This window comes from Morus notabilis, unplaced genomic scaffold, assembly GCF_000414095.1.
Source record: "Morus notabilis unplaced genomic scaffold, ASM41409v2 Scaffold329, whole genome shotgun sequence".
NCBI classification, from domain to species: Eukaryota; Viridiplantae; Streptophyta; class Magnoliopsida; order Rosales; family Moraceae; genus Morus; species Morus notabilis.
This window is the reverse complement of record NW_010358084.1, coordinates 586,387-598,252: the sequence shown is the minus strand read 5'-3', so window position 1 is coordinate 598,252 and position 11,866 is coordinate 586,387. Positions and strand designations below refer to the sequence as shown.

Genomic DNA, 11,866 nt, shown 5'->3' with positions numbered 1-11,866 from the left:
TTCCTCTCTTCTTCACAAATCCATGGTTGCGACGGTAGAGATAATCACGGTCCCAAAGTAGTTATCGCACTAGAAGAGATATCCGCCTCCCTACCACCGTGCGCATGTCCGGTTAATCAGTGATTAACTCCGGCCGATTTTCTTTTCTCGCCCTCTCCTCTGTAGCACCGTGTCGTCGTCACCCCAGCTCCGGCATCTCCCCTCGTCTCCGTCTTGGAGATCTGCTCACAATCAGATTCTAGCGTCCATCAGATGGGCTGTGGAGGAGATCTATCATTATAGAGCAGAGCCATGAAGACGACCGCAGAATTGCTTCTCCGCGACGAGAGGTGCTGTTCGTCGCCAATCGATCGATTTCCCCGGGAAATTAGTTTTCATCGTTGTGTTGGCAGCTGAGCGAGAGAAAGAGATCGAGAAAGTGCAATTTTCAGAAATTTCAGAAATAGGCTGCAACTTGGTTGTCGAGAACAGGGTATCTTGATAGGAAACCAATAGGCTGCTACTTGGTTGCCCAGTTGAACTTGCATAAATATTTCAGAAATTTTTTTCTACACAATTACATAAACAGAGTTTCACATTATTTTTTTTTCAAAGTTGTTCTTGCTTTTCTTTTGTATATTTATTAACATTCACTCTGTAGCAGTAACTTAACATTGTAAAAACAATTTGCAGCAAAATTGAAAAGAGAAATTTACAAAATAATTGTGTTGCCGTAATTGTCTTTCTTGAATGCTGTTAAAACAAATTTGTCTCCTCAATGCGGTGCACCATGTAAGTACTTCAACAAATTAAAAAGCTGCCGGAACCTTATTACACATAACATAAGCTAGACACTTACAGAGAAAACTTAAGAGATATGAGAGAGCTATTATTTTAGCATGTTTTCGAATGGATTGGACTTCTCTTCTTTTATAGGGTTTAGAAGAGACAATCACATTCATGTCTTTCCATATGGGACAAGATTTTTTACTTTAATTTTTCAAACTTCATGGGTACACTTTGGGAATAAATTTTTTATTTACCCGTGCATGATCTTGAGAATGTGAATATATCATCTTGATCTCCTTATGGAGGAGGACACAAATCTACATTGATCCACCACTAATACAAAATGGATCTCACTCAAAATGGTACCTCAAAATGGGTTACCAAGCCATTAATTTTTCCAACTAGATCAAATCTGCCAATATTTCTTTTTTTTTATTTTTTTTATTTTTTGCAACTGATAATGTTAGGGTTAATAGGCACTAGTTCTCCGCTTTGTTTCTTTTTAGGAGAAGGTGGAGATGCGCAACTAGGGGTACGTTTGAAATTCATTCTAAAATGGTTTTATTTTTTGTATGAAAATGGAAATGAAAACGTTTTTAATCTTATATAGAAATTATTTTTAAAAATGCATTTGGTAGTGTTTTCAAGAGATTGTTTTCAATATAAAAATCAATTAATTTCTCTCTCTCTCTACTTGAGAGATGAGAAAACGAAAACAAAAAATAAAAAACGACTAAAAGTCGTTTTTCATTTCTCTCATTTTACACTAAACCAAAAAATCGTTTTCATTTCCATTTTTTGTCTTTAATTGTGTCAAACGTCGTTTCTCTCCTATTTTTATTTTTTTCTCAAAAAACGTGAAAATAAAAACGAAAACAACTCTAAACACAGCCTAGGTTTTGACTTTTGATCGTGCTATCTCGGCATTTAAGGGTTACTTTTTTTAATGTACAGTAGAAATATTCAGCTACTGTTCCTTCATTTCTAGTGAAGCTTCATGTGAAAGTAGAACATAATTGAAATTCTACATATAGCTTTAACCACGTGATTTTGTTTAAAATAAAACTTTAATTCAACTATGAATTTATGCAAGTTTGTATATATACGAGTATATTCTGAGTTGTAAGCAAATATATTTATTCATATTAATATAATATATGTATAATATCGGAAACATTTAAATGGAATTATTTAAAGTGAAAATCTGGCGAGCATATATCTTCGTTTATAGTAAATAACTTAAGACGAATTTTATTCCTCATATGCTGCTATGCAGTAAGATTAAATTATGTTGAAGGAACGAACCGGGACAGTATTTTGGAGGAACTTTCTTCTGTTTTACAGTAAATTTGAATTTTCGAAAAACTATGCTTAAGGAAGGTTAAAAAACAGGACATTTATGGAATGGACACACGATATTTTATCTGGCGAATGGAATAAAATAGTCCCTGCAAACTAATCGTGTCCCGAACTCTAATATAAATGGCAATTAATACCAGAACGTTTCTAACCATAACAAAATAGAATTTGTTATAACCCATCTGTGTAATGATACACCATATTTCGAAATTAATTTGTAACTAGGACAAATATAATAGGAAAGGAACCCGGACACTTATTGAATGAAGAAGTAAAGACAAATTTTCTTCCTCATATGTATATAGTAAGAAAGAGTCGTTAAAACCAGGACACTTATGGAATGGATAATCTTTTTTTTTTTTTTTTAAGGGGTGAGGGGTGGTGGTTTGGATAGAATGAATTGAGTCCAACCATAACACTAGTGTATTCTTAACGTAAATGGCAATACCAGAATATTTCCAACCATAACACTATTGAATTCTTAACCATTTATGTAACTTTGAATATGATACTATATTTCGAAATTGGTAACTAGAATAATCATAAGAAGAAAAACAGTGTTCTCTTATCTGTTTTTTTCTTTATGATTTTTACTCCTTACTATTAATTAATACTCTTTTGTAATTATTTAACTAAAAACATATTAAGAGCAGAGAGTAAAATTCAGACTCATACATTTAAAGAGTATTTGTTTTCTTCTCTTTTTTCTTTTTTGAGGAACTCCTTTATCTTTTATTTTATAGTGTCCCTTGTCACGGGTGAGTCGGCGTAGTTTAGGCTCGGGAGCGCGCGAATGCAATTCCGTATTGTATATATATTTAAAAAAAAAAAAAAAAAAAAAAAAAAAAAACAATTGCCTGAGGCTATCCAACTTATTGTCAAAGGACTTGAACCCTACTCTCTCCTCTCTATAAAAACCCTCATTTCATTTCCTCTATATTTCGCATAATATCATCCCTATATTCACACACATTACATAGTACTTCTCCTTACATTCTCTCAGTAAAAAATAGTTATGGCTTTGTCTAGTGAACACCAAACTTGCGCTTGTTGTAAGCTCCAAAGGAAAAACTGCGACCAGCAATGCGAATTCGCTCCTTATTTTCCCTCAACCAGATTCAAGGAATTCCAAAACGCTCACCGGCTTTTCGGTGCGAGCAACGTACAGAAGATCATGGCCTCCGTGAAGCCAGGCCAGAAGAAAGACACCGCGGATTCCTTACTCGCCGAGGGCAACGCCAGGAGGAGCGATCCGGTGCATGGCTGCTACGGCATTATCCGAGGCCTCGAATCGCAGCTCGAGTTCGCCGAGAAGGAACTAGCGGCGGTGAATCGCCACCTCGCTCTCTACAGGGAGAGAGTGATCTGGAAACATAAAAGGCGTACGCAAGCTGCCGGGATGGAGCAGCTTATGATCTTGCGTGGCCGTGGCGGCGGCGGTAACGGTTTGAATAATCCGGTGCGGGCGTCTCCGGTGCTGACCATTTCTCCCCCTCCGATGGCTTATGCTCCGGTGAGAGATGATCATCAGCAACAAGATCATCATGATCGCCAGATGCTTGATGGGGTTCAGTTTCCTAGAGCTATTGATTTGGTGAGCATTATTTTTCTTTATTGAGATATTCTATATGATATCATACTAAAAAACATAGACATATTACAAAGTAATTTAAAAAAGAAAAATTGGCGGTTTAGAAATAGTCACTATCGGTTTTTTTTCCCCTTCATATTCTATATTATGGAAAATAACTTTATCAATAAGGTAATGAGTATAATACTTCAACGATAGAACAAGACTCAGAACCGTCAAATTTTTATCAAATTATCATCTTTTTAATATGATATGATTTGAAAATTGAATCTTATTGTTGTATTTTTATCCTTATTAGTACTATCTCATAATTCTTTTATATATGTTTTTTTGTTTGTTGAGTTTTCTTGCATGAAAATTGACATTGGTTTCTTTTATGTTTGATTGATCTTGTGGGTAATAAGAACACTGAAGCCCACGATGGATATGTTTACCAGTCGACTTTGGAAGAAGGGTCAGCATTGAGCCCCTTTGATCTCCAGCGGATTGACCAAATGGTGGCGTCTCTTCAGCAAGGGAACATTCTTGGAAGTCTTGATGAAATCAGAGATCAATTCAGGTTATAAACTAAAAACCAAACTATATATAAGTACATTTTTTTTATGTGTTTATTTTACTTGAAAAGATTGTGGAATATTAGGGTAATAATACTGTATAAGTGTACGCTATTTTCATTCTGAGCATATAGGGATAGAGCGCGAAATTTTTTCAGAAAAATTTTGATTCAAACCAAAGTTTTGAACTAAAATTGTAATGTAACAAATACTAAAAATTTCATAATTTTGGTTACTATATATCTCTTTTTTATTGATCTGTGTGTATACTTTTTTTTTTGCGTGTGTTTCTTCCTTATATAAATTTAAGTGGTACTGTATTCCAATTTTGGTTTATATATTTGGGTTTATAAATTTAAATAATGGATACGAGGAAAAAATTGAAATAATAGGGTTTAACTATAAGTGAAAACTAAAGTGTGTAAATGCAAATTTTTTTAAGACATTACATCTGAAATACGAAATTAGAAAATTTTTGAGTCAAACCAAGAAAAGAAAAGTATAATTAAGAATTAAGAATTAAAAATGTAAAGATAAATTTTTTACAACGTTATGCAAGAAGTTTAAAATTAGAAAAATTAATGAGGGACAAAATAAGAAAAAAGAGGACAAAGAGATAAGTTTTCAAAAAAAAATAAATAAATAAGGGAGAGAATTACTGAACTCACCTTTAAGAGTACATAGCATTGACTTTTACCCATTATTCTTGATTAATACATTTTGACTAATAGAGTTATTTGACTAAAATAGTATTAATTAAGAGTAAATTGTAAAAATCTTGACTTATGTACTCTAAGAGAGTATTTGTCTCTTTTCTCCTAAATAAGGTGACCAGTACTTAGGCCCACAAGGCACAAGGGCTCAGTTTCCCATGCTTATGCTGACTCTGATGCATGTATTTTATGAGAAAAAATTGTTAAATTTACCCTTGGAGTGCATGTGTTTAGATTTTTATCTCTTATTCTTTAATTAATACTCTTTTGACTAATAAAGTTATTTGACTAAAAAGGATATTAATCAAAAGTAAGGAATAAAAGTCCAAGACCCATACACTCTGAATGGTATATATCTCATTTCCCCATTTCATGATCTAATGAAATATTATCGTAATAAATTTAGGGTTAATCAAGAAAATACCATTCTTGGTATAGTTGGATAGAGTAATACCACCAAATCTTCCTTCCTTTAGAACAAATTATTTTCAGATTTCAAATACCAAAATTGTCCATCAAATAACCCTAGCTCTCTTCTTTCTTCTCGTATTATTCTCTACCTCTCTCTTGTCTCCATGGTTGTCCCAACACAACTGCCTCACATTGGCCGACCTCATCGTCGTCCGTCGTCATCGATCTCTGGCAATCTATCCCTATGCATTCGAGACAACAGAGATGAACTTCACCCTGCGACCGCTGCTCAAATTCAATTGAAATCCTCCATTCTAACTAGAAATTGAACCTCTTGATCACTTACATGTGCTACAGATGAAAAGAATCGGAGGATCTGGCGAGTCCCTCCCAAGTAAAGCTATGAGAAACACAACAACGAAATCCATTGTTGGTACTGCTATAGTTATGAAAGATCAATTTGTGAATTTGTGATCTGTGTATTCCGCCCCATCTTGTATACCTAGAAGGTCAAAACTGTCATTTTAACAACAAAAAGTTGTGACGATTAGAGGATCCACATAATATAATGCGGTTCTTAACCAGCTTAGAAAAGAGATGTTGTTGGGCACAATTTTCTCATAAACTCCAATGCATTAGTGTAAATACTTAAATTATGTTAATCTTATAGTTTAGGATACACACCATTTTCACTGTCATGTTTGAAAGGAATATGACAAATTAATTCTGTCGTTATTATTTTTTTGTCTTGCTTTAATTATTCTATCATTAGTTAAGGATTGTTTATATGCACTTACATAGCACACACCACGATTAGATTATTAATATCTTTTGTCCAATCAAGTATATACAGCTATCCAATCAAGTATATACAGCTAGCATTGTCTCATTTTATGTCAAATTTTCTCTCTCTATATATTGAAAATTAACAAGCCAAGCAGAGACTTTTTTAAAAAATAAAAAAAAAATTATAGTATAAGGTTTATAACACCCCATTTACAAACAAAAAATGAAACCATCAGGGCACCGAACGACCTGTACATATCTCACGTAGCAACACCAAGTAGAGCAAATATAATTTCAATGTGTTAATTCTTACAATTTTAGACGCACGATTCTAAACGATCATGTCTTAAAAGGGTCCATCAGATCAATTATATCATTAATTGCAAAAGATATTGAGGTTTATCATATGCGCAACACGTGCCGAGTCTCTGTTATTATATTCAGTGCGTGATTAATTTTCCAATGTCAATTTTTGCTTAATTATGATAGACTGGTTAGTGCATGTGTTACATATAATTCATATACATGACAATAATATGTTTCATTTCTTGCACAATGCAGTGCTAGCTTCAAGGAAAATGGAAAGCGGAATATTGTGGGTAAGGAAAAGGTAGAAGAAGCTGGATCATCCGCAAAAGGGAATGAATTCGTTGGGAATTGATTTTTTCCCATCTTTTTTATTTTTTTTCTCATGGTATTTGATGTATTTGATTGTGTTCGAAGTTTCATGTGAAACGCCATTATAGAACTGGATTTTTTTTAGGAAGTTGTAGAACTCTAATTTTAATGGCACATTTATGCTGGTATTTCTTCGTGCTCAAGATCCGCATGTTATTATTAAGCTTACCTTTCTCTGGAGGTTACAATGTTTCAGCAATTATCTTATTACAGGCTAGAAATTTTTAGCTTTATCAGAAACATATATAAATATAAATATATACACACATACATGATACTCACATATTTACATTGATGTTGTACGCTTTCAAGAGAAACAAAAATCGATCAATATTTTGTTTGACTACTATATATGAGCAATATTAACATTTATCACCACCGGCGGTGGTGTTCATTCCCGCTCAGAATCATCGACGCAACATAATAAAATTCATACGGCAATAAATATGACAGTTAGGTTTTACATTGCGACGTGATAAATGTGATAATTGGGTAACAATATATGATAATATAATATTTTTGCTTCTTTTTTTTGCTATTGACGATTAATGTAAATGTTTCCAAGGATTAATTATCAACCTAGCCATGCCTTTTTTCTATTTTATGGAGATTTTTTTTTTGTAGGGATTGAAAAAATAAATTACTGAAAAAATTCTGTTTTCAACTATTATGTGCCTGTTTAGTTCGTTAATTCGAGTTTTTAATTTGAGTTGATATGTGATTTTATGTGAAAATTTTTTACTGTAATAAAAAAGTTAAATGTGATTATTTTTTTTATAGTTTTTTACTGTAATAAGACTTAAATTTTAAACTCAAATTAATAAAATGAACAGAATTCGTATTAAAAATTATTTATCTTGTATATTTTTTTAATATAACGTGATTTTAATCATATAGGATTACAAACTAGGGTCCGTTCGGTTCGCTAATTCGAGTTGAGATGTGATGTTGTGTGAGAGCTTTTTACTGTAGCAAAAAAATTAAATGTAACTATTTTTTAGAGCTTTTTAATATAACAAAACTCAAATTTTAAACTCGAAACAGCGAAAAGAACATGACCATTTTGTCGGGAGGAAGTCTCGATCTGAAAAAACCCCTTCTTCTCTTGTATTTTCTGCCTTCAAATATTAAATAGTACCACACTGGCGTGGCTGATAAGTATTGAAGCGATATATTGATTAATTGTCGCAATCAATTGCTGCCTTTATTTTAGTCAACTTCGACCATCATATTATGCAATGACAACTTGTCTGACAGTGCCACCCTTTCATGCATGATGAACAGGTAATTTAACATGCATGCATGGATTATAATAACCCTTGCCATACTATCACATTCAAAATATCAAATAATTGTTAATTTATTCATGAAATTGAACAATCAAGTAATTAAGCTTTAAAACTCCCTTAATATGATCTTTTAAAATATAGCATACATGACATCATCGATATATATGTTTTACTACGAACGTAAGCAACTTCTTTTTAGCAATATTATACTAAAAGAAGTTAACTATTATAGCCAAAATTTATATACATCATACTTTAAAATAATAGTCTGCTACAAATAATAAAAGGTACTGATATTTCATATCCTTTTGCTGCCGTCCAGAATGGATCAATTCGTGTACTTACTTTCTTTCTCTCTCATATAAAACAATAGGTTTCCAAATACTTAAAGTGTTTTTATTGTTACGCATATATTTTGTCACAAATTCGTCATCATTTATGAGGATGCAAATGATGTGTTCTGGAATTTTCTGATAGAAAACGGAACCAAATTAACTAATTTCGATGCTCGTAACTGGATAATACTATTGACTTCCCATCCCTCTCTCTCTCTCTCTCTCTCTCTCTCTCTCTCTCTCTCTCTCTCTCTCTCTCTCTCTCTCTCCCTCCTTTCCATAGACATTTATAAAGTCGTATATATAATTTAAAATTGCATTATAGTTTAGCTGACTAATGGCTGGTAACTGGCCTACCGTGACTCTCTTTTCCTTCACGATTTAATTTGTGAGCATTTGGCCTTTGAAAAACATAAAAATGTCATCTAAAAATGTTTGACTGTTTTGTTCAGTTACACATTGAGACATATAATTGGCAGCGAACAAACAAATAATAGGGACATGTATGTAACAATCTAACACGCATGTTGTCGGGGACAAATCTTGTAATTATACGGCAGCCTATTAGTTAGACAATCCAACACTAGTAATTGCGTAATTCATATCAATTTAAAAAACGGAATTTTAATTAAAGTAGGTAAATTTAACGTTTAAAAACATGTACAGTCAATGCGACATGGAGATTACAAAAGAGTTCATGAACAGAATTCCTTTGCAACATCAAATTCACCATTTCAAAGTTTTTGGCTTGTTTATTTGCATTTTTTGAGTTAGGGTTGAGTAAAGGTGTATTTGAGTATGATTTAAGTTTAAATTATAATTTAAATTTGTGTTTAGATGTGCATATTTTGAGTTATAATTTTAATTGAGAATCTATTTGAGTTGGTATTTAAGTTGGTCAAAACTTAAATTTATATTTAGATAAAATAAAGGAAGAAAGAGAGAAATAGGTCAAGACTTGAGATGAATTAAAATTAATAGGCCAATAGTTTATATAAGTTAATAAATAGGTTAAATTACTATTTTCGTCCATAATTTGTCTGGTTATGAACCATAACTTGACAAGTTATTCACAGTTTTTGTCCATAACTTGTCTGACTATGAACCATAACTTGACAAGTTTGTTCATAACTTATCTTATTATGAACCATAACTTGACAAATTATGGCCTATTAATTTCTATAACTAAAAATTAACCTATATACTTTCTTAAACTTTTCATATTGGTCTATTTTTTACTATTTCCCTAAAATAAAATAAAAACTCGGTAGTACAACAATTTAAAACCTCAAGTTAAGTTCAAAAAAGAAAAAAAAAAGTAATTAAATTTAGAGAGGAGTTGATGAAATCTCACCTTAAGCATCTTTTATGGTTTATACCCTAACCCCGTGTAAATTCCCATGCGATTGAGATATGATATTGAATATCCCATGGCAAGCATCTTTTATACCCTAACCCCTATACTTTTATTTATTTTTTTCATTAATAATAATTCGATTCTTTTTTCCAAATTCTTTTGATGAGTTCGAATGAAAAATTTGAAGTAAAATTCAAATTATAGTGAGAAAAATAGCTTTACCGAAAAAGTTACTGATCCTAGTGTTATGTTTAATAGGAAAGATGGAAAATAAAAAAGAATAATAAGTAATATATTTAAGTGAAAAAAAAATAAAATGATAAAAAAGAGATTTTTTTGTGTTATTTAGTAAAAGAAAAAAAAGTAAAAAAATATAAAATTTAAATTATTTTATAATAATACCCTTACAGATAAAAATATAGTAAATAATTTAAGATTAAAATAATTATATTACGTACTTTTTACTTGTTAAATTTTTTTCTTCCTATTTTTTTTTAAAATTAAAAAAAATAAAAAATAATAGACCCTATAAATTTACAACTTTCATCCTTCCTCATTTCTTTCCTACCAATCAACCTAAGATTTTCTTTTCCTCTTCAAAATCCTTCCATTTCTTTCCTCTCCTTTTCGACTGTACCAATTATAGTGTAAGAAAAAAGCAACAAACATACACCGAATGGCCAATACACCGAGTCAATGACCATCTTGGTCATTTCACCCTCCCCAGTCTGTTTTCTTCTTCCCCACCTCGATATTCTATCCCTTCTCTTGTCTGCATTATCCGGTCACCCACTACTGCTCATGGGCAGTGCAGTCATAGATCATCGAGATTCAAATTACCAAAATATCCATAACTCTCACAAAGCAAGAAAAAAAGTTTCATACAATACAAAACTACTTAGCACAAAACCAAAACGGGAAAAAGAAAAAAGAAAATTAGTACTAATTAAGAAAATTAAGCTAATCTTTAATTAGTTAAAGAATCACTTCCCCTTCCACATTTCGCTGAATCGCTTCAGTGACGCGAGCCTTTGCAGCTTCAGCTGCTGGTTAAACCTGTTGATGAAGTCGTCAGCTTTCGCGTCCACTCCGTCGTCTTCCAAAGACGTCGCCGTTTGGTCGACCCTCGTCGTCGCCGGCCTCCGAATCTCCACGGCGGCGATCTCGTCTTCTCCGCTGCCGCAGTCCTCCTCTCCTCCAACCGCCGCCAACTTCTCACTCGCCGACTTCGTCATCTTCTCCGCTTTCGTCGTGACCTCGCCGACCGACTCCGATTGGCTCCTCTTCATGCCGTGATCGTGAAACTCCGGGCTCGGATGAGGGCGAAAACTTTCCGGTTCGGGCTTCGGGTCATGGCTTTCGGAATTGTAGAGTTTGATGGACTTCAGGCGCTCCAACATAGACGGAGTTCGGACGAGCTGAGCCGGGTGTTTGGCGGCGTGATCGTTAAACTCCGGGCTCGAATCAGGCCGAAATGTTTCCGGTTCCGGCTGTTCTGATCTGTAGAGTTTGATGGACTTAAGCCGCTCGAGCAAAGACGGAGTTCGGACGAGCTGAGTGGGATATTCGGCGGCGCGATCGGGTTCCGGGAGATTGTGGAGCTCCGATTCTTCGCTGGGCGGTTCGAATTTGTAGAGAGAGAAGTTCATGGACCTAACTCGGTCGAGGAGCGAGGTGGCTCGGGCGAGTTGGGACGAGTCGTAAGGTTGTCCGAGTTGCTGATATTCGGGATTTCTTCGGGCTCCGAACCGGTTCATGAGAAAGATGGTTCCGATGGTGAGGTTGAGGAAGAGGAAGAGAGAGCTGGGGCTGAACCAGCTCGCCATGAGAGAAGCCCACACAGAGACTGCCATTGTAGAGAGAGAAAGAGATTAGAAAGAAAGGAAGGTGAAAATGGAGTGTAAAAGAAAAGGAGGGTAAGCAGCTACTTAGGAGGGGCCATTGTTGTTTTTGTTTGTTAGTGGTGGTGGTGCGCTGCTTCCTCTGAAAACAACACTAACGGAGAAAACGAAGGGCTTGTTTTTT

General features: G+C 33.9%; 1 protein-coding gene across 1 annotated transcript; it reads right to left on the bottom strand.

Annotated features, from left to right (window-relative positions):
• Positions 1-10,677: 10,677 nt before the first annotated feature.
• On the bottom strand, positions 10,678-11,866 carry LOC21409904. Its single transcript, XM_010091748.2, has one exon. It carries the CDS (start codon positions 11,692-11,694, stop codon positions 10,825-10,827), a length of 870 nt encoding a protein of 289 aa, XP_010090050.1. The 5' UTR covers positions 11,695-11,866; the 3' UTR covers positions 10,678-10,824.

Excerpts from the sequence above, each read along its gene's own strand:
- LOC21409904 (XM_010091748.2), bottom strand. The coding sequence starts at position 11,694 with ATGGCAGTCTCTGTGTGGGCTTCTCTCATGGCGAGCTGGTTCAGCCCC.